Here is a 23,640-nt window from a genome sequence, read left to right on the forward strand (position 1 = left end):
GACAGAAAATCAGGACCAGAGAGGTGAGGAATCTTGGCAAGAAAGAAGTTAAATGTGTTGGAGTCAGGATTTAACTCCTGGTGGTTCCAGTTCAAGGAGTCCTGGTGGCACAGTAGTTAAGCGCTTGGCTGCTAACTGTAAAGTTGGTGGTTGGAGAAAGATGTGGCAATCTGCTTCCATAAAGATTATAGCCTTGGAAACCCTATGGGACAGTTCTACTCTGTTCTCTAGGTTCACTATGAGTCGAAATTGACTGGAAGGCAATAGGGTGGGGGAGAGGGTGGGTCCAGCTCAGAGCCCATGCTCTTACCCATTAGACTAAACTCCTCTAATGACTGACAGTCATTGTGGGCTTCCATGTGTCATCCAGTATATGTGGATTCTTCCCTCCAGCCACCACAATTTCTTTGTAAAGTAAGTACTTCTGTTGTGCAAGGAAGGATTTAGGCAGGATAGTATGATGTGCTTTGCCCTTCAGTCATCCTTAACCTAACTGATGTATTAGGGTTTCCATGGGCCTTGGGACATGTGATCCCAGGATACTGTGACTCTCCCAACTAAATTAAGTAACTAATTTTGGCAAGGCACCGAGGCACAGCTAGGAAAATTCTAGAAAACTAAAGTCAAATAGGCAGCCTGCTTGTTTGCTCTAATTCTTTCTACTTTTCTTTCTAGGCTATTCAAAAAGACAGTTGTGAATCCAATCATAATATCACATGTAAAGTTGGATATCCTTTCCTGAGAAGAGGAGAAGAGGTGAGCAGATTATATATACTAAATGCACATGGAAATGTGGATACAAAAAATAATATTCTCAAAGGCAAATATTTAAATTTTCCTAATATTTTTTAATAGTAGTTTAGGGTGATATAGATGAAGAAGGTTAAGTTCAAAATTTTGACAGCTTGGAGTCAAAGCCAGTTGTTTCATAAGTCAAACTCAAATGCCAAGGACAAAATAAAAATTTATACTGGGTAATTTATCTAATAAAATGGAGCTGTGAAATTCTGATCATGGAGAATCTCCTATGTAGTAGGCTTTTCTAAACTGTAAGAAAAAGAAATACTGTTTTTAATGGGTTGGGTTAGAAGATCTTTCTTTTTTCCTTTTTTAACAGCTTTATTGAGATAAAATTTACATACCATACAATTCACCCATTTAAAGTTTACAAATCAGTGGTTTTTAGTATAGTCATAGAATTAAATAACTATCCTCACAATACATTTTAGAATATTTTTATTACCCCAGAAAGAAATCATGTGTTATTACCAGTCACTTCCTTTTTTTCCACACTGTGCCTCCTCCCCCTACTGTCATAAAAAAAAATCTACTTTCTGTCTCTATGGATTTGCCAGTTCTGGACATCTCACACAAATGCAATAATACAATATGTGGATTTTTGTCACTGGTTTCTAGCACTTAGCACAATGTTTTCAAGAGTTATGTCTGTTGAAGCATATAGAAGAAGTACTTCATTCCTTTTTATTGCTGAATAACATTCCATTGTAGGGCCATGTCACATTTTATTTGTTGCCCATTCATCAGTTGATGGACATTTGGATTGTTTTTACTTTTGGATACTATGAATAATACTGCTATGAATATTCATGTACAAGTTTTAGTGTGAAAATAGATTTTCAATTGTCTTGTATAAAACTCTAGGAGTGGAATGGCTGGGTCACGTGTCGCTTAATGTGTTGGGAAACTGCCAAACTATTTTTCCTTTTATATATATGTATGAGGGTTCCAATTTCTTCAATTGTCTGTTTTTTTACTATAGGCATTCTATCAGGTGTGAAGTATCTCATCATCTTTCTCATTTGTGTTGTCCAAATAACTGGTGATGTTGAACACCTTTTCATGTGCTTAGTGGTCATGTGTATTCTTTGGAGAAAGGTCCACTCAGAAACTTTGCCCATTTTTTAATTGAGCTATCTGTTTTATTATTGAGTTGTAAGAGTTCTTTATATATTCTGTGGTCTAGTCATTATCAGATACATGTTTTGCAACTATTTTCTACCATCCTGTGGATTGTCATCACTTTCTTGATGGTGTCTTTTGAAGCACAACAGGTTTTTTTTGTTATGATGTCCAATTTATCTATTTTTTCTTCTGTCACTTATGCTATTGATGTATCTAAGAAGGCTTTGCCAAACCCAAGGTCATAAAGATTTACTCCTGTGTTTTCTTCTAAGAGTTTTATAGCTTCAGCTCTTAATTTTAGGTCTATAATTCATTTTGGTGTACTTTTTGCTTATGCTCTAAGAAAAAAAACCAACTATATTCTTTGCATGTGAATATTCACTTGTCCCAGTACCATTTTTTGAAAAGACTAATCCTGGCACATTATCAAAAATCAGTTGATTGTAAATACCAAAAAAACCTCACCCATTGCCATTGAGTCGATGCTGACTCATAGCGACCCTATAGGACAGAATAGAACTGCCCCAAAGAGTTTCCGAGGAGCACCTGGTGGATTCAAACTGCCGACCTTTTGGCTAGCGGCTGTAGCAGTTCACCACTACACCACCAGGGTTTCCTGATTGTAAATAAAAAAAAAAACAGTGCTGTCAAGTCGGAGGGTTTATTTCTGGACTCTCAGTTCTATTCCTTTGACGTGCTTATCAAGTTTTATGCCAGTCCCATACTGTCTTGATTATTGTAGCTTCGGTAATTGCTTGGAAGGGTGAGTCCTCTAACTTTGTTCTTTTTCAAAATTGTTTTGGCTATTTTGGATCCCTTGCATTGCCATGTGAATTTTAGGATCAGTTATCCATTTCTACAAAAAAGCCAAGTGAGATTTTTGATAGAGGTTGCAAGGAATCTGTAGATCAATTTCAACTGTATTGCCACCTTAATGATATTAAGTCTTCTGATCTATGAATATGATGTCTTCCTGTGGGATGTCTTTCCATTTACTTAGGTCTTTTTTAGTTACTTTCATAAATGGTTTGTAGTTTTCAGGGTACAGGTTTTGCATTTCTTTTTATTGCTAGTATTGCAATAAAAAAATTTTGAAAATGAATTTAAGAAAATAGTTCCATTTACAATAGCATCAAAAAGATTAAAGAACTTAAGAATAAATTTTAAAAAAGAAGTGCAAAACATATACCCTGAAAACTACAAATCATTTATGAAAGTAATTAAAAATAAATTTTTATTGCTAGTGTATATTGGGAGCCCCGGTTGTGCAGTGTTTAAGAGCTCAGGCTGCTAACCAAAAGGTCAGCAGTTCAAATCCAACACCTGCTCCTTGGAAACCCTATGGGACAGTACTACCCTGTCCTGTAGGCTCACTATGAGCTGGAATTCACTTGATGGCATCTAACAACAATAACAACAGTGTGTATTGGTCTTGTAATCTTCAACTTTGCGGAAGTTATTTATTAGCACTACTTTTTTTTTTTTTTTAGTTCATTCCTTAAGATGTATACAACAGCCTATCATTTGCAGATAGAGGCATCTTTTCCCATCTGTATCCTTTTTATTTCTGATTCTTGCTTAATTGCCCTGGATAGAACTTCAGTACAATGTTGACTAGCAGTGAGGAGAGCCCTTTCATCTCTTTTTAAAGATAACATTTGTTTCCGTGAAGAGCAGAGAGTAATTATCTCACTCAATGACAACAACATATTTGCATGCATTTTCATTGATGGTTGCTTTTCAGTGTGAATATTTGCATCTCTATTTACTATTGAGCTGAAGGAAATATTTAATTAATCAAAACGATTACGGTAAGAAGATAGTTTACTTACTGACTTAGACTTACCAAAACACAGTTCCACATATTTATTTCAACCTTATTACATTAAAATATTATATAAGGCTTCAGAACAGATCCCTGACTTCTTTACCACACATCTTAAATAGACAATCACCTGATAAACACTGGTTTGGATGGTCTGGGAATGGTGGATTCATATATCTATAGTGAAATATTTCAGCTCTTCTTTTAGCAAGTGAGAACTTGAAAAGGACTTTCTCCTTATAGCACTTGACATGGTTACTAGTGATCCAGGAAACTAACCACAGATCACAGCCATTCCCATTAAACTCACTAAGTCTCTCCTATGTCCATTTTGCTTCTTGAAAATAACTAGAGGTACCAGTTTACTTTCGGCACCTCACCTTATTGTTTAATTTCTTGACTATCTCAAATTCCTATGGAATTGTATTCCCTGTCGTTGTTGTTAGGTGCTGTTGAGTTGGTTCTGACTCACAGCAACCCTATGTACAACAGAACAAAATGCTGCTTGGTCCTGTACCATCCTCGCTGTCGTTACTATGTTTGAGCCCATTTCTTTCCTACACATCTATAAAACGCACTCTCACATTTGCAAAAGTACACCCATTATTCCCTATTTTTTTTTTTATACATGGAAATAAGGATTCTCAACTCATGTCTGCACCTTCCTTTGACCACTTTAATTCACCATGGAATTTTCTCCATTTCTTTAAGAGCATTGACATACCTAGAGTTATATTTGAATCATGAAAAACATTAATTGTAATCTTAATAGTTTGATAACTATTTCTTCCTTTCTTCACCAAATCCCTGCTGCTTAGGGTAAAAGCTTAAACCAAAGTGTCTCTTACATTATCATAATGGAAATGGGAAAGAAGCCCTGGTGACACAGTGGTTTAAGTGCTCAGCTACTAACCAGAAGGTCGGTGGTTTGAACCCACCAGCCTGCTCAGTGGAAGAAAGATGTGGCAGTCTGCTTCTGTAAAGATTTACAGCTTTGGAAACCCTAGGGAGTGGTTCTACTCTGTCCTTTAGGGTCTTAGGGTCACTACAAGTTGAAATCGACTAGACGGCAATTGGTTTTGGTATAGAAATGGAAAGATAGTTTGCAAGTAATACCAACATGGGCTTTACACTTTGGTTTCAAGATCTAAATTTGCGGTTTAAATCTTCAGGGTCAGGGCCATATGCAATAGGCAGCTTCATCAGCCCCACTTCTCTGCTAGTGTCTACCCCTAGGTGTAAAGTCTTATCAGAAATGCAAAGACTTATATGCCCAAGCCAGTCAGGGAGCATACGAAAGGCAGGAGGTGGAAAAGGAGCTCTCTGAGAGAATTGGGCAATTTCAACCTTTTCTATTGTAGTTCAGACCCATGTGGTAAAGCTACTATTGGAATTGTGGTTATATTTCAAAGCAAGAAGAAAACTGGAAAGACTGCAGATTCTTACAAGAATTCTTTGGGGGTTTAAAGTTTATTTTTTTGTTTTTCTTATGAAACTCAAAATATATGTGAGAGAAGAAAATACTTGGAGTTTCCAAATTAAAGAGACTTTAATCATGACTAATTCCTGGGTGGCACAAATGGTTAAACTCTCTACTACTAGCCAAAAGGTTGGCAGTTGGAACCTAAGCAGGGGCACCTAGGAAGACAGGCCTGGCAACCTGCTTCTGAAAGGTCATAGCCTTGAAAATCCTATGGAGCAGTTCTACTCTGCACACATGGGGTCTCAGTGAGTTGGAATTGACTTGACGGCAACCAACAAAAACAACGATTCATAATTACAATGGTAACATTATGATACAGTAACATCAATATATCACAATATTTGTATATTGATTCTAATTATGGTAATTTCATAAGATAAATAAGATAAACAGGGTGTGCCTTCATGGTAATAGTTTATGATTAGTATAAATAATTCTTTTTAATTATTAAAGTGTTTAAATTCAATATTAATAGGTAATATCAATATTAATATGCTTATTGCATATTTACATTTCAAAAGTACATGTATCTTTTTTGTTATGTCTATTTTCAGATGTGATGAGGTTTTATTTTGTAAGATAATAATTCTTAAACAGCTTTACATTCTGAGTTTAAGTAATATTGCTTATATAAATTAAATATTTTAATCAAAGTCAATGTTTTCTTTTTCACGTTACTAAAGATTTGTATTTTTATTTCAAAGGTAACTTTCAAAATAGTATTTCAGTTTAACGCATCTTATCTCATGGAAAATGTCATCATTCATTTAACTGCAACAAGGTTGGTTTATGTGTGCACATGAATGTATTTGTGTGTGTGTGTATATATATAAATATATAATTCCTTTCATTAGAATATTTTGCTTATAGACTCACTGGTAGCTTCCTACAGATTGTATGGGATCAGTAGAAATGGAAGGCAATGACCCACTTTGCTTCACAAAAACATCCCTATCAGTAATTAGCAAAATAAAGAAAATTTTAGTTAATAGAATAATATACCTAAATAGATTAAATTATTGGTTCCATGAGCTATAGAATATAGTATAATCATATATCACTTATTTTCTGCCAAATTGCATTTAAATTCATTTAAAATGTCACAGGCCCTGCTAATTAAAAGCTTATACTGGCTGCCCATATGGTCAACTGAATCATTAAAAAAAAAAAAAAAAAATTTTTTTTTTAGATGGATTTAAAGTTTAATGATGATCTTTTGTAGTTTAATAAATTGTATTCAAATCAGTCAAATCTTCTGATCAGGATTAAATCAGGAAAATGCTAATAAGGAAATTGAAATAGTGACTTAACCTGCCTCTAAGAGTATTTATCCACTGGACCATAGGCTCTTTGAAATCAAGCTCTTTATTTTGTTCTTTATTCCCCAGCAACTGGCATGGTCCCTGACAAATAATAAGCACTAAATAAATATAGAGTGAATGAATAAATGGACAAATGAATGAAAGGGGGGATGAATTCTGTATGCTCAGTTCAATTCAATTAAACTCAACAAATACTTATTTGACCTCAACTATGGACAAGGTATTTTTTTTTATGGACAAGGTATTGGATTAATCACTGTAGAGAATATAAAGATTAATATGGTAATGAGCTACCTCATATTGTGAATGTTATAGTATAAATTATTGTAATACAGGATAAAAAAAAGGATAGAATAAGGAAAACCTGTTAGAGGAATATAAACTGTGTCAGAGATACTTAATGAAAGGTGAATTTATATCTGCTTGGCAGTGAGAATTTAAGAAAGCTTAATTTTTTTATCAAGATTAAAATTGGGAAGGACTTTTAAGGATGGGTATCATTTCAAAAACAGGGAGGTTGGTGGGTAGGACTAGATGGAGCATTTCAGGCAAAATATATAGCGTGAGCAGAAACACAAAGGTAGAACAACAGAGGATCTATTTGGAGAATATTGAGTAATCCATGGTAGTGAAATATAGAGGATACATAAAGGAGTAGTGGGAGGGAAAGGGGGATAATGCATCCTACAGTGTTATGAGGGGATAATGAATATCAGAATGAAGCATTTTTGTCTGAATTGAGCAGGCCAGAGGAGCCAGAAAAGTTTTTGAGGGAAGATGTCATATGTACAAAGCTACTTCTTAGGAAAATTAATTTGGCTGCAGTGAGGAATGAGTGGTAAAGAAGGGAGCCATTCATATGAAGAACACAGTCATGCAAATACTTATAGCCCAAGGCAGGATGCTGCTTTCACTGTCTTATTGCTGATGTCGCCCACTTTATATGCTTGGGAATAAGCAGAACCATCAAAGGTCCTCATTGCCCAGTCTGTGAATCACTATGCTAAGATTTGGTCACTTGGTGGAGGGCAAGGGGTCATAATAATAATGACATCAAAAAAGCGTATTGGGCATTTTCTATGTCTCAGGCGCAGTTTTAAGCACTTTACACTTATTACACATTTAATGATCGATTATTAATCATTTAATCATAAAATCCTCATTTTATAAATGAGGAAACTAAGGGACAGAGAAATTAAATAACTTGCCCAAAGAGTGTCAGTACCCAAGAATAATCCACTTATCTGGCCCCAGAGCCAGTGTTTGTAATCATTATGACACTCGTACGTATCTGTGTGTGTGTGTGTGTGTATGTTTTACTAAGGGGAGTGTGAGATATGTATATATGCATACATGTGTATAAAAAAAAAATTTTTTTTTTATATACCCATATGTATATGTAGACATAGTAAATAATTGAAATGATTACTAAAATCAGGGAAATAAATAAGTGCTTAGCAAATAATATCAACATCAAGTATTCAGTATTGAAAGAATATTGAATGAGAAGATAGAAGATTTTAAATTTACTCTCACCTCTGTGACCTCTGCCTGGTCTCTCTTACAAGATCCTCATTTGTAACAAACAAATAAATAAGAATCACCTGAGGAAGACCCAAGATGGCAGCTTAGACAAACCATGTCGTCCTCCTACAGCAAAAGCCTGAGAAACCAAGTGAAGCAGATACAGATGACAATCCTGGAACCCTGAGCATCAAAAGGAAGGATGAAGAACTAAATCAAACACCGAATGGAAGGGGAAACTGAATGAAAGCAGTGAATGAGGAGAGTTATGGATTGGAGGTTCCCTGCCAGCCAGCCTGGCTTATTATGGCTGTCTTGAGATAAAGCAAGCAACAACCCTGGGTGAAGAGCATGGGAAGGCAACTTCATGGAATCCCCAATAGGAGACAGAGAAACTGTGTAAACAAACCCGGAGTGAAGCAAGATGAGCAGAATATGAGCTGGACTTAAGAAGGGAAAGTACAGGAAGACAGGCAAGAGCTCCGGGGATCCTGGCTACCACAGAGCAGGGATGGAGACAGGAACCAGAGATAGGATCACACAACACTGGCAGTCCCTGACCATTAGGGTGGGTGGTGCACAAGGAGTAGTAGATCTGTAGAGTGTCAGCAGGAAGTCCCACACCTGACCAGACTCTAGGCAGACCACCCCTCCTTGCATTTGGTTGGGGCCAGGTTGCAATTGCTGGCTACAGCTGACAGGGAGTACACCAGCACTCACACCTGGTGACCAGAGTAGTGCACTCCCCCTTCCCCTTGCCTTCCTGATGACTAGCAGCATGAGCACCCCCAGCACCCTGCCTGCCCAAGGATCACAGGATGAGCCCTTCCCTCCCCCCTACCCAGCCCCAACCTGCCTGCAAATGAAGAGGAGTCTCCACCCCGCATGCCACCCCCCCACCTCCCCATCCACAAAGCAAGCAGCAGTCTGTGCTCCTGTACCACTGGCCCTACCTGTCACTCCCTCACCCACCATCTCACCTACCTGGCAAGTGGCAGCACAGGACAGACAACTGAAAGTGGTGTGCATCCACCCTGCCCTTCACCCTCCCAGCCACCCCACCCACCCAGCAAGAGGGAGCAGGCACTCCTGTGCCACTAGACAGATGACTGACAGAGGCACATGCCCACTCTGCCAACCACCTGTTGACACCACACCTGTCCAGTGATAGGTGGCAAGTACTCAATATTTAGGACCAGTGATCAGTGAAGCATGCCTGTCTTACCCTCTCTGATATAACAAAACAAAACAAAAACCAGGGCAAAACAAACATACAATCAATCAATAAATATATAAATAAATAAAATAATGCCTCAGCAGACAATAACAATCATATGAAGAAACAAGATAAGCTGGTTCTAAAAAGTGAGCAAAATAAAAGGAAAGAAAACATTCCTGAGGAAGATATGACAATAGACCTACCAGAGAAGGAATTCAAAAGACTTATACTTAGGATCCTCAAAGAGATTAAGGAAAACACAGACATACACACACACACACACACACACACACACACCCTAGAAGTCTGGAAAACAATACAAGAACAAAATGACATACTCAATAGACAATTACAAGCCATCCAAAAACAACAACTAGAAATTCAGAAGATTAACAATAAATAGATAATACTATGGAAGGACACAGAAGCAGAATTGAATACAATGGAAGAAAGAATCAGCAAAATAGAGGACAAATCTCTTGACACTAATCTGAGGAAGAATTGGAAAAAAGAATGAAGAAATCTTAAGAGTTATGTGGGACACTATCAAGAGGAATAATTTGAATATGATAGAAATTCCAGAAGAGAAGGAGAAAAAAAAAAGTACAGAGAGAATTTTTGAACATACACTTGCAGAAAACTCCCCAAATATTGTGAAAGATGAGAAGGTATCCATTCAAGAAGCCCAACAAACCCCTATACAGGACTGATCCCAAAAGAAATTAATCAAGACATATCATATCATAGTCAAACTTTTCAAAACCGAAGACAAAGAATTCTGAAAGCAGCTCATGAAAAATGAAATATAATTTACAAAGAGGTGCCGATAAGACTAAGCACTGATTTCTCATCACAAACCATGCAGGCAAGAAGGCAATGGAATGACATATATAAAATCCTGAAAGAAAAGAATTGCCAACCAAAAATCATATATCCTGCAAAATTGTCCTTCAAAAATGATGGCAAAAGTTAAGATATTCCCAGATAAACAGACATTTAAAAAATTTGTAAAACCCAGACCAGCCTTACAAGAAGTATTGAAGGGAGTCCTTTAGATAGAGAACCAATGACATCAAACAGTAGTAACCTGAGATAAAGGCACATGACTGCATCACGCAAATACCAACTCAGACTAAGACTTCACAAGAGTAAAATAAAGCTACAAAACTGACTATGGGGAACCAGAGATGTTAAGCTGTAAATGACAACAACTTCAAAACAAAAAGGGAGAAAAAAAAAGTGTAGCTATAGAACTTTCATATGGAGAGGAAGTCAAGGTGATTTCAAGATATAACAGGCTGTTTTAAATTTAAAATGATAAAGGTAAACTTCAGAGTAACCACAAAGAAAATTAATAAATCTACTCACCAAAATAAAAAAGAAGAAAATCAAAAAGAAACACAAAAACAACAACAATAAACAATAAGAAAAGAAAATCCATATACAAAAAAGAACTCAGCCCAGAAAATTAAGAGGAACAAAGAAACCGTTAACATCACACACAAAAAAAAGTATAACAAAATGACAGCAATAAATTCATAGTTATTGTTAATCACACTGAATGTAAATGAATTAAATATGTCTGTCAGCCAAGAGACAGAGAGTGGCAGAATGGATTAAAAAAACATGATCCTTCAATATGTTGTCTATAAGAGACACACCATAGACATAAATAAGTTAAAAATCAAGGGATGGAAAAAATATATCAAACAAACAGTAACCAAAAGAAGGCAGAAATAGCAATAATACTTTTGGATAAAATAGACTTTAAGTTAAAATCCATTATAAGGGACAAAAAGGGCATCATATAATGATTAAAGGGTCAAGTCTGAGAACCCAGAAGTAAATCCATCCATCATTTACTTTGTTGAAGTAAATAATCTTCAACAAAGTGTCGAAGTCTATTCAATAGGAAAGAGACAGTATCTCTAAGAAATGGTGTTGCCAAAACTGGATATCCATTTGCACAGAATCGAAACAGGATCCATACGTCACTTCATACACAAAAACTAACTCAAAATGGATCAAAGATCTAAATATTAAAGTTAAAACTCTAAAGTTCTTGGAAGATAACAGTGAGAAAGCTAGGGGTCCTAATTTTTGGCATAAATACACTACCAAACACAAATAAACAAATTGTGGTACATACATACAGTAGAATATTATGCACCAATAAAGACCAAAGATAAGTCCACAAAACATAACATGGAGAAAACTGGAGGACATTATGTTGAGTGAAATAAGCTAAACACAAAAGGACAAATATTCCTTGATAGCACTTTTATAAAAAGTCAAGAATAGGCATACACACAGAAAGCAACACCCTTTAATGGTTACCAGGGATGGGAGAGGAAAGGAGTGGGAATCACCTACTAGGTAACGTGTTAATTCTGGTGATGGGAAAGGCAATACACAATATGTGAGAAATCAGCTCAACTTGATCAAGGTGAATGAAGACACTGAGAGGTACGCAAGAATAAAGATCAACTATGGTAAATATATAACATACAACTTTGCAACAACAGTAATAACAAACAAAAATATGTGAGTGGTTACATAGGTAGATATGTACGCTATACAGGTATGGAAGGCGTATGGGAGTACGTGTGTGCTTGTTGTTGTTAGGTGCCATCGAGTTGGTTCCGACTTATAGCAACCCTATGTATAACAGAACAAAAGACTGGCTGGTCCAATGCCATCTTCACAATCATTGCTATGCTTAAGCCTATCATTGAAGCCACCATGTCAATCCACCACTTTGAGGATCTTTCTCTCTTTCGCTGACCCTCTACCAAGCATGCACATACATGTATATTTGTGGGCATATGTGTATACATGTTTGAATGTTCTGCATGTATGTTTATATATACAATATAGCACATGGGGGCACAGTTAGGGATACTTCCTAGTCATATCCGAACACCTTGTGGGATTGATTTACAGGGTTTGAAGGCTCAGGACCATAGTCTCATAGGACAACGAGGTCAATTGGCATCACTTAGTTCATACAAATAACGTTCTACATCTTAGTTTGGTGAGTAGCATCTGGGGTCTTAAAAGCTTGCGAGCAGCCATCCAAGATACAACTATTCGTCTCTTTCCGTCTGGAGCAAAAGAGAGTGAAGGAAACCAAAGACTCAAGAAGAAATTAATCCACAGGATTAATGCAAACTACAACCTCTTCTAGCCTGAGACCAGAAGAATTAGATGGTACCTGGCTACCACCACCTACCATTCTGATCAGAGACACAATAGAAGGTCCTGGTTAGAATGGGACAAAGATGTAGAACAAAGCTCGAAGCCATAAAAAGACCAGACTTGACTGATAGAGACTAGAGGAACCCCCCAAGACTATTGCCCTAAGATACCCTTTTAACATGGAACTGAAGCCACTCCCAGAGGTCAGCTTTTAGCCAAATAATACATTGACCTATAAAGTAAACAATAACACCTGTGAGGAATGTGCTCCTTTAGGTAATCAACTAAAGGAGACCAAAGGTCAACATTTACCCAAAAGCAAATATGAGAAGGCAAGGTGTGGCAGGAAAACTGAATGGATGGAAATGAGCAGGTGGGGTGGAAATGGTGAGAGTGCTGACACTTTGTGGGGCCGTAACCATTGCCATGGGATTGTTGAATGGGAATCCAATTTGCTGTGTAAACTTTCACCTAAAACACAATATAATATATATATTTTTTAAATATCACCTGGGGGTGATTTATGTTAAAAACACAAATTCCTGGGACCTGACTCAAACCTACTAAGTCCACACTTCTGTGAGAGAGGTTCAACAATCTGTGTATTTTAACAATTGTCCCAGAGATTCTTACCATTATTTTCACAGAAGTTTGAAAAACATTGGACTAAGTCAGTGTTATTATCAGCTCTTGTGCCACTTCGCAGTCACTTTGGGAACTTTTAACAAGACCCACCTCTACCCTACCCCATTCCTACCACTATGATTGAAAAATCAGGAATTCTACTCTTTTGTGCTTTTATTTAGTTGCATCGATAGGCTTCTTGTTCAAATGCTTAGAAATGTCTCCGGAGAGTCAATAGTTTAATGATTTGTCGTGAATGTGTTTGTTATTTTCTAGTGACAGTGAAGAACCTCCTGAAGCCCTTTCTGACAATGAGGTAAACATTTCTATCCCTGTGAAATATGAAGTTGGACTACAGTTTTACAGGTAAGAGGAAAGAGCACTTTGACCTTGATGACTTGCTGCTAACTCAGTGGTTCTTGAAGTTTGGTCCCTGGTCAATAGCATTGGCAGGAGCTGGGGACTTGTTAGAGATACAAATTCTCAGGCCTTACCCCAGACCTTCTGAATCAGAAACTCTGGTAGTGGGGCTCAGCAATCTGTGTTAAACAGCTCCTGCTGGGGATTCTCACGCACCCTAAAGTGTGAGAGCTAGCTCACAAAATAACCTAGAATACGAGGGGCTAGTTACACTTTACTCCTGGCAAGGCATAAAAATGAGAGGATTATAGGATAGACACATAGATTTTGCTTGTATTTCTTGGTTTTACTTTCCATTGGCTGTTTTCTATTTTACTGTCTACACTTCTGTTGGATCCTTGATTTTTCCCCAAAATTTTCTGTTCACTTAAAATCAAATTTTGGCAAAAAATTTCAAAATTTTTTTGTTTATCTTCTCTTGGCTGAAGCGTGGCCTAAGAATATGTTTGTATTATATTTCATTCTACCAAGTTCACCCAAACAACTTGGAGAAGATTGAATTTTTAAGTTTAGCAGTAAATATAAAACTTTAAGTTGTGAAGAGATACTTTTTTAAAAAATCGATTTAAAATTTGGCACTACTAAAAATACCAAGTTTTTGCATGATTATTCACTCACCGTAAATAATATGAGTGAATTCATGGAAACGTTTCACTTTTCACTTGGTAACAATAATGGTTTTGTTTTTTTTTAATGCACATATTTTAATACTTAGGACCAAAGAAGCATCAGCAATTGTTAAACTAAACTATATAACCCTTCTCTCCCTCCTCAAAGATTTCATTTTAGGTCTTAAGGGTAGATGCATTAACTCTTGATCTGAAACTTCCGTAAGTAATTTTTGTGGGATTACATGCTATGAAGAAAGCAAAAGCAAATGAAGTCAAATAAAAGTTAAGCTTTGGTGTATTTTATTTTTCTTCTTTCAATTAATTCTTTCTAAGCTCTGCAAGCGAATACCATATTTCAATTGCGGCCAATGAAACGGTCCCTGAAAGTATTAATTCTACTGAGGACATTGGAAATGAGATTAACATCTTCTACTTGGTAAGGAATTGTCTCTAACTTAATATCGTAGAGGAATTATTTGTATATTTATAAATTAGATAAAAGTATTAACAGGCACATAGAAACATGTTTCAACATCTGATCTCTGTTTTCAAAACATTTTCTTTATAATTTCACTATTCTAAAATAATTTTATTTAAATTATTGATAATTATACTTTGAAGCCATTTAAAGACCTCATAGACACAATTAATTAAATTGACTTCATAAGCAAATGAACTATGATCAAATAGTAACTATCCATAAAATACCTATAAACCAGTTTGTCGTACTGTGGTTGCTTGCATGTTGCTGTATTGCTGGAAGCTATGTATTTCAAATACTAGCAAGGTCACTTATGGTGGACAGGTTTCAGCTGAGCTTCCAGACTAAGACAAACTAGGAAGAAGGCTCTGGCAATCTACTTCTAAGAAACTGAATGGTGAAAACCTTCTGAATAGCATCAGAACACTGCCTGATACAGTGCCGGGAAATGAGCCACTCAGGTTGAAAGGCCCTCAAAATATGACTGGGGAAGAGCTGCCAACTCAATGTAGAATTGATCTTGATGATGTGGATGCAGTCGAGCTTTCAGGACCTTCATTTACTAATGAGGCAGGACTCAAAATGAAAACTAACAGCTGCAACCATCCATTCGTAATCAGAACGTGGAATATATGAAGTATGAATCTAGAAAAATTGGAAGTCATCAAAAATGAAATGGAATGCATAAAGATTGATATCCTAGACATTGTTGTTGTTGTTGTTAGGTGCAGCCCTGTTGGTTCCAACTCATAATGACCCTACGCACAACAGAATGAAACACTGCCTGGTCCTGCGCCACTCTCACAGTCGTTGTTACGTGTGAGCTCATTGTTGGAGCCACTGAATCAATACATCTCCTTGAGGGTCTTCCTCTCTTTTGCTGACCCTCTGCTTTACCAGCCTGATGTCCTCCAGGGACTAGTCCCTCCTGATAACATGTCCGAAGTATGGGAAATGAAGTCTCGCCATCCTTGCCTCTATGGAGCATTCTGTCTGTACTTCTTCCAAGACAAATTTATTTGTTCTTTTCGTAGTCCATGGCGTATTCACTGTTCTTCACCAACACCATAACTCAAAGGCATCAATCCTTCTTTGGTCTTCCTTATTCATTGTCCAGCTTTCCCATATGTCTGAGGCAATTGAAAACAATATAGCTTGAGTCAGGCACACCTTAGTCCTTAAAGTGACATCTTTGCTTTTTAACATTTCAGAGAGGCCTTTTGTAGCAGATTTGCCCAATGCAATATGTCATTTGATTTCTTGGCCGCTGCTTCCATGGGAGTTGATTGTGAATCCAAATAAAATAAAATCCTTGACAACTTCAGTCTTTTCTCAGTTTATCATGATGTCACTTATTGGTCCAGTTGTGAGGATTTTTGTTTTCTTTGCTGAGGTGTAATCCATACTGAAGGCTGTGGTCTTTTATCTTCATCAGTAAGTGCTTCAAGTCATCTTCACTTTAAGCAAGCAAGGTTGTGTCATCTGCATAACACAGGTTGTTAATGAGTCTTTCTCCAATCCTGATGCCCTATTTTTCATATAGTCCAGCTTCTCAGATTATTTGCTCAGCATGTGGATTGAATAAGTATGGTGAAAGGATACAATCTTGATGCACACCTTTCCTGGCTTTAAACCACATAGTATCTCCTTGTTCTGTTCAAACAACTGCCTCTTGATCTATGTACAGGCTCTTCATGAACACAATTAAGTGTCCTGGAATTCCCATCCTTCACAATGTTATCCATAATTTGTTATAATCAACACAGTCGAATGCCTTTGCATAGTCAATGAAACACAGGTAAACATCTTTCTGGTATTCTCTGCTTTTATCTGGGATCTGTCTGATGGGTTCCAATTGCCAACCTTTGGTTAGCAGCTGTGGGGCTAACTACTGTGCCACCAGGGCTCCTAAGGGCATACATACTAAGGGAGAAAAATATTCAATTCTGATTTCCACTACTCCCAGTCCTATTTTGGGAGTAGGGGATAAAGGAACAATATGATCACTAACCACTAAATAGGGTTTTTTTTTTTGCTGATTTAATTATGCCAATTCTCTATAAAAAAAAAAACCCCAAACCCATTGCTGTGGAGTCAATTCCAACTCATAGTGGCCCTACAGGACAAAGTAGAACTTCCCTAGAGGGTTTCCAAGGCTGTAATCTTTACAGAAGTAGACTGCTACACCTTTCTCCTTAGGAGCTGCTGGTGGGTTTGAACTGCCGACTTTTCATTTAGCAGCTGAGTGCTTAACCACTGCATCACCAGTGCTCCTTCCAATTCTCTATACCCACCCCAAACCAAACCCACAGTCACATTGAGTTATTTCTGACCCGTAAAGACCTCATAGGGTTTTCAAGACCATAAATCTTTAAGGATGCAGGCTGTCACATCTTTTTCCTGTGGAGCTGCTGGTGGTTTTGAACCACTGACCTTTTGGTTAGCAGTTGAAATCTTTAACTACTGCACCACCAGGGCTCTTTATTGTCTATACAGCACTATAAATTGTCTACATTCATTATGGGATTCAAAATATTACACAGCGTAAAACCAAAAGTCCGTTGCTGCTGTCGAGTAGATTTGAACTCATAGTGACCATATAGGACAGAGTAGAACTTCCCTATACGGTTTCCAAGACTGCACTCTTTAAGGAAGCTGACTGCCACATTTTTCTCTTTTGGAGCAACTGGTGGGCTTGAACCACTGACCTTTCAGTCAGCAACTGAGTACTTAACCACTGTACATCAGGGCTCCTATTACGCATCTCAGTTCTTCAATTAAGAAACAAAGTCCTACATAAAACCAAAAGGATGTTATTGAAAGAGAGAGAATGGATTACATTTTTTTTTTCTTTTTTCCTGCAGATTAGAAAAAGTGGACATTTCCCAATGCCAGAACTTAAGTTGTCAATTTCATTCCCCAATTTGACATCAGATGGTTACCCTGTGCTGTACCCAACTGGATGGTCATCTTCTGATGTAAGTTATCTGTGCCTTAAAATTATGGCATGAGAGTTGTCTTTTTTCACCTTGCCTTTAAAGCTTAGTCCTTCTTGTTCCCCACTCCATTTGAGATAAAGAGTTTTACCAAAGTTAGAGAGGCATTAGAAAATAAAAATCATGCTAATAATTTCCACTGGTTATTTAGTAGGTTTTAGACTCTTGACTGTTGACATATGACTGAAATATTTGTAACAACTTTCATTTGTTTAGCACGTCCAAACAACTCTGAAGAGGCTTCTTAATTGACCCTAAGCACACAAAAAAAAAGCACAAAGATGTGCATAAAATAGTTGCTAACTGGAAGACCAGTACCTGTTTTACAGCCACAAAGATGAAGACATTTTCATACAGATAAATGGGTATAGAGAGGCATAGTATATATTCTCCTTACTCATTGTGTTTTGAAACATTTAGGTATTTGAGACAACCTCAGAGAAAGATTTTAAACGATTTTAATTATATGTACAAGTTATAGAAGTTGGAGTGATAATCATGAAGTAGTGAAAATGCATTTTCTTTAGTGTTTTAATATTAGAGACAATATATTTTCTCATTCGTTTTAGTAAAGCTGTGATTAACCTTTAGTCCCTGGAAAATGGTGCAGGCTCTGCTTGAAATATAGCTGAGCAGCCTGTTCCACTCTTAAAGATAACAAACACCCTAATACCTTACAACACGTTTTCCCCCCATTCAAAATAGGTGATTGACAGCTTGACATGACTAACGCCATAACGATGTTCTAAGTAATCTCTAAACATTTTTTTCACCAGCTGCACCGGTCTCTTCCAAAGGGGTGTGGAGCTATCTCAGCTCCTGTGGCCTTGGTCTCTTTTCTTCTTTCTTTGTTCTCTTGAGAAATGGCCTTCAGCCTGCAAACCGACAGGAAGGTTTTCTTTCTTGCTCCCTATCTCAGCCACAGTGGACTTGGCAAAACAGCTCCACTAGCCGAGAGATTCTTATGTGAGTTTTTCAGCCTGTTACAAGTATACTGATTAGAGTCCGTTTGCCTGACATGTTTATCTTTAGTTTAATAAAGAGTTTTTGTAGTTGTTTTGTGATGTGTAAGACCATCTGTGGACTATGTGCTCAAAACATTAGGTAACCCTGATCTTCCCCATATAAAACCCTCCCATCAGCCCTTTAGGGTACACAGAATTTGGGAGGAATTTAACCCCTTCTGTCTCTTGAATACCAGTATTCAACAAAGCCTTCTTACTGCTTACCTCCTCTTGTCTCAATATTGGCTTTCTGGCAGGTGGCTCAAACCCGCAATTTGCGGTAACAATCATATTAAAGCCCTTATATATATATCAACTGAAGAGATCTGTTAGTGCATCCACCTGTACACAAACATTGCTTACAGAATCCCCGTCTTTTTTTTTTTTTTAATCTACTTATTTCACCAGAACTTGTTCATAGCTCCTAAATAGTCTTCTTCAGTCTATACCCAGAAGTTCATGAGAATGGTATTTTGTCTTTAAAAATAATAATAATAAAACCACTGCCGTCAAGTCGATTCTGACTCATTGCAACTCTATAGGACAGAGTAGAACTGCCCCATAGGGTTTCTAAGGTAGTGCCTGGTGGATTCAAAGCGCCAGCCTTTTGGTTAGCAGCCATAGCCCTTAACCACTACGCCACCACTGTTTTGTCTTTTGATACTCGCTTAATTCCGTGATCGTCCTGTTCCAACCATCTCCCCTACTAGAAAAAAACCCGTTAATATAACCCCAGAAAGGGTGACCTTTTATGTAGGCCTGAGGTCTCAGCATGGCCAATGACCTCCCCCATGAAAAATAAGAGGTACAATATTGTTCGCTCACCCCAAACAATAGCAATATCCCACCTCCTTTTACCTGTAGCCCTGAATGAGTCTGTATGGTAGTTAATCTTTGTTGTTTAGTGCCTGAAACATTAAAAAGCACAGTAAGTATTGAATTAATGCATGAATGATTTCATCATTTAATGATCTGTCTTCTTTTCATGGATTTTTTTTAACGAATGTTAGTCTCAAAAATCAAGAAACAGCAACAGTGGTAGTTGGCTTATAATCATATAAATATTTTCTGCACCAGCCTAAAGGCAATAAAAAGATGCACCTCTTAGAATTTCTCTCTAATCCAAAAAAGTAGGTTTGTGAAAATCTAGAGAGAAAAAAAAAATCGTACTTTTCATACTACTTATGAACCTTTGTTCTTATTACCTTTAATCAAGGATGTAGATAATCCTAGGAGAAGCAAAAACTGCATTAGATTAAGCCTGGAGAAACAATCCAAGGACCAGCTATCCTATAAACACAGCATTTTAACATCCACTAGTGCCTGAGAGCCTCCTCCATACTTCACACCCAAGATAAATATTTAATATGTGGCGATAGCTGTCATTCACAGATTTTTCACACTGTTACACCAAGACATTTTCCCTTCTGACATCTGGCCTTACCTGATCAAAGAAATATTTTCATTTCTTAGAATGCAAACTGCAGACCCAATAGCCTTCAGGATCCTCTTGGAATCAATTCTGGGAAGAAAACGATTATATTCAAATCTGAAGATCTCAAACGAGGCACAATTCTGGTAAATTCAGATATATAAGATAATGCTAATTTTATCTCAAGTTTTCCATGTAAATGAAGTCAATATAGACCTAGAAGTAATTATCTTAAATATTATAATATAATTTTTTTTATCAAATGGCAAGAATACTAATATGTACCTCTGGGCGTTTAAACAGGACTGTAGTACGTGTAAATTTGCTGCCATCACATGTAATCTGATGCCTTCTGATGTGAGCCAAGTGAATGTTTCACTTACCTTATGGAAACCAACTTTTATAAAAGTAAGTGACTGCATTGTTCTATGCAAATATTCAATCAAATAAAGAAACATTTCTTTCCCACTTAGTGTGTGCAAAGCAGAGTGCTGCTATAGAAGGAACACAAGACAGAAGTGCAGGATAACGGGGTTCCAGCCCCAGCTCTGTTTCACCAGCTATGTGAGCCACGTTTCTTCTGATCTGTTAGTGGCTAAGTTATCTCCAGGGTCCCCTTACAGTGATAAAGAAACACTTCCAAACTGGTGCTATCAAATGACCCCATTAACAAAGGATAGAAAAAAAAAAAAGATAGAGCTCACATATTTTATGGATTCAGAGGGTTATAATAGACTTTTATTCCATAGAAATATGTTTTGGAGGATATGTTTTAACCCTTGGATAAAACCAAATCTGTCTGACAATAAACTCTTTTAAAACTTAGCCCATTGTATTTTGTATTATTTGTTTCTCTCTTTGGGACGTATTTAGTTGATCATATGGCATTTCCATTTTTAGGCTTGATCATATTAAATTGCTATTTTGTAAGTCAAGAATTGTTGAGTATTAATAATTTCATTAGTCGTGAATAAGCACCGACTAAATCCCATTACCAGAGTGTAGCTACCAAAGGAGGTAGGCATAAGGTGTTTGTTTGTTTGTTTCTGTGTTTCCCCAAGGGTAAATATGAATAGAAATTATTTAGAATTTTTTTTTTCCATTCTGTAACAAGAATCTAAGTGAGGATTTGGGGCAAAGGAAGAAGGGTGGGTACACATTCATCATTTGATGCCATCAGTTTTGTTTGTAAAGTTAACAAAACCAGTATTTTTAATCTCTCAGGAAAATTCTAGCTTTAAAAATGCAACAGTTCGAACATGACAAGCTCTCATTGTGATTAGCACAATATTAAAAAAACAAAAATCCTGTTTGCTTTTCAGGCACGTTTTTCCAGCTTAAATCTTACTGTACGGGCGGAACTTCAGAGTGAAAATACATCCTTGGTTTTAAATAGTGGCAATAAAAAACGAGAGGTAAGTGTAACGCTAAGTTTTGAAAACATACATTTCACTCTGAGTTTTGTGACATAATGTTTTATAATTGCTAATAGATCCTAAACCAGTAACTAGAACTACTCTCAATAAGTGACAGACATTTTTTGCTTCAAATTATCCTTCATTAGCTTGAAGGGGGATTTCCGTGTAGTTCTTCCTTGTAAGAAACCATGATATTTACAATTAACATGCCATGTTTGACTCTATCCCTTCTATCACAGCAAATTGATGTTTTTACTTTCACCTTGATAACAAATGATGCAGTTGTAATTTTCCTCCTTAAAAACTGACATTATGCAGTGCAGCTGATATCTGAGAGCAGTCTTGAAAACAGTTTTCTTTACAGGAAGTGCTTTTATACTATTCAGGAATAATACGTATACATTTTTAACAGTGCTCTGCATTTAGCCATTAGGAAATTTGAAATAAAAATGAAGTGCTATTTCCTAATACATATTTAGGCTTGAGTCCTTGGTAAAAATACAGTGGTGTGAGCTTTTTACTCTTGTCCTTTTATAAAATATGACCAAAGCGTCTGTTGTGACCTAGGCACTTCAGAATTATTGCCCCCTTACTGTGGGATATTTTAAATATTCCATGAGGATAATCAGCACTGAACGAGTCATGAAGTTCTATTTGGAAGCACCCTAACATTTGATGTTCTTTTAAAATTGCTTATTTCAAATTATTACAATGCCAATGGCCTCTGATAAATATACACTGTTAAAGAAAAAGCAAAAATGATGTATATAGTGTTTACTTCTTTTATAAAGAGCACTTAGCCTGAAAAATGCGAAGTTGTTCCCCACAAGAAAAGCTAAAATTTCACTAGTTCCTAAAAATTAAGAGTATGTATTATATTGGAAAGAGTAGATTTAATTTTTAAATGTATTGGGTTAAAAATTTAAAATTAGCTTTATTTCCCCTAAATGTTATCTAAAAATTCCCCTTTGGAGATACCTGTTCTATATTTCATCCTAAAAGAAAAGCATACCTAAACTGATAAAATTACTCAAAGTGATCATTTTGTAATTGTGTGGTCTTGGATCACTGATTCCATCTAGACTCCAGTTTCTGTATCTGAAAGTTCAGGAAATTGTTTTAGATGTTGTTATGAATTGAATTATGTGCCCACAAAATATGTGTTACAAATCCTAACCTCTGTGCCCGTGGTTTAATCCCATTTGGAAATGGGTTGTTTTTGTTATGTTAATGAGGCACGGTTAGGGTAGGTGTATCTTGAGTCAATCTCTTTTGAGATATAAAAGAGATTAAACAAGCAAGCAGAAGAGAGATGGGAGAGAGGGATGCCAGGCCACATGAAGATCACCCAGGAGCAGGAGGTCAAAGAGACAAGGATCTTCCTCCAGAGCCGGCAGAGAAAGAAAGCGTTTCCCTAGAGCTGGAACCTTGAGTTAGGACTTTTAGCCTCCTAAACTGTGACCAAATAAGTTCCTGTTTGTTAAAGCCATCCACTTGTGGTATTTCTGTCATAGCAGCACTAGATAATGAAGACAAATGTGTTTAAAATCTGTCTTCAAAGGGCCCCATTCTGTATATAACTATACCGAAGCCATCAAACAATAGGTTCTTGTCAAGCAGACTAGCAAATTGAAGTCAGCCAGACACAGGGTTGGAAGAACAGAAAGGTTTATTCACAGTTTGCAAACTGCGAGACAGGCAGGGTCTCATGACCTAAGACTGCCAGCTCCCTGAACCCACGGCAGATTTGCTCCTTTTATAGGAAGTGACGTACGTATGCATGAACAGCGAGGGGAGGATATTCAGTCTTGTGATGAGTGCGCGGTCCACATAATTTTAGTGAAAGGGTTTTTGCACATGGCTCTAAAAATACTGGGCACAGCCCTGAAAAAATGGCGGCAGCTCACTACTGCCACCCCAGGAAGGTCGTATAGCAGGTAGATTCAGAGTCAGTGCACCTGCGCCTTGGCCTCCTGCCTGGAAAAGACGAGAAACCTGGGGATTCTAACAATCATGGTGAAGTGCTGTAAAAGTTGTAACAAAAATGTAGTAAGAGTAGACTTTTCTGAAAAACAACTATTATGGAATGGTTAATAACCCTTATAGCCCTTTCATGACTGTTTGCTTCAATACTGCTACCATTGCTGTATTCCTCATACA

The 23,640-nt window shown here is 37.0% G+C and overlaps 1 protein-coding gene across 1 annotated transcript in view; it reads left to right on the plus strand.

The window, feature by feature from the left end:
- ITGA1 (integrin subunit alpha 1) overlaps positions 1–23,640 on the plus strand; it is a 231,824-nt gene that overhangs the window by 194,992 nt on the left and 13,192 nt on the right. The window contains exons 20-27 of the mRNA XM_010588138.3: positions 676–756; positions 5,936–6,012; positions 13,395–13,484; positions 14,483–14,585; positions 17,495–17,608; positions 20,104–20,208; positions 20,366–20,470; positions 21,385–21,477. Of these exons, the coding sequence (XP_010586440.2) occupies positions 676–756; positions 5,936–6,012; positions 13,395–13,484; positions 14,483–14,585; positions 17,495–17,608; positions 20,104–20,208; positions 20,366–20,470; positions 21,385–21,477 (768 nt within the window). The remainder of the gene's footprint in view (positions 1–675; positions 757–5,935; positions 6,013–13,394; positions 13,485–14,482; positions 14,586–17,494; positions 17,609–20,103; positions 20,209–20,365; positions 20,471–21,384; positions 21,478–23,640) is intronic.

Source organism: Loxodonta africana, chromosome 2 (genome assembly GCF_030014295.1).
Source record: "Loxodonta africana isolate mLoxAfr1 chromosome 2, mLoxAfr1.hap2, whole genome shotgun sequence".
Lineage (NCBI taxonomy): Eukaryota > Metazoa > Chordata > Mammalia > Proboscidea > Elephantidae > Loxodonta > Loxodonta africana.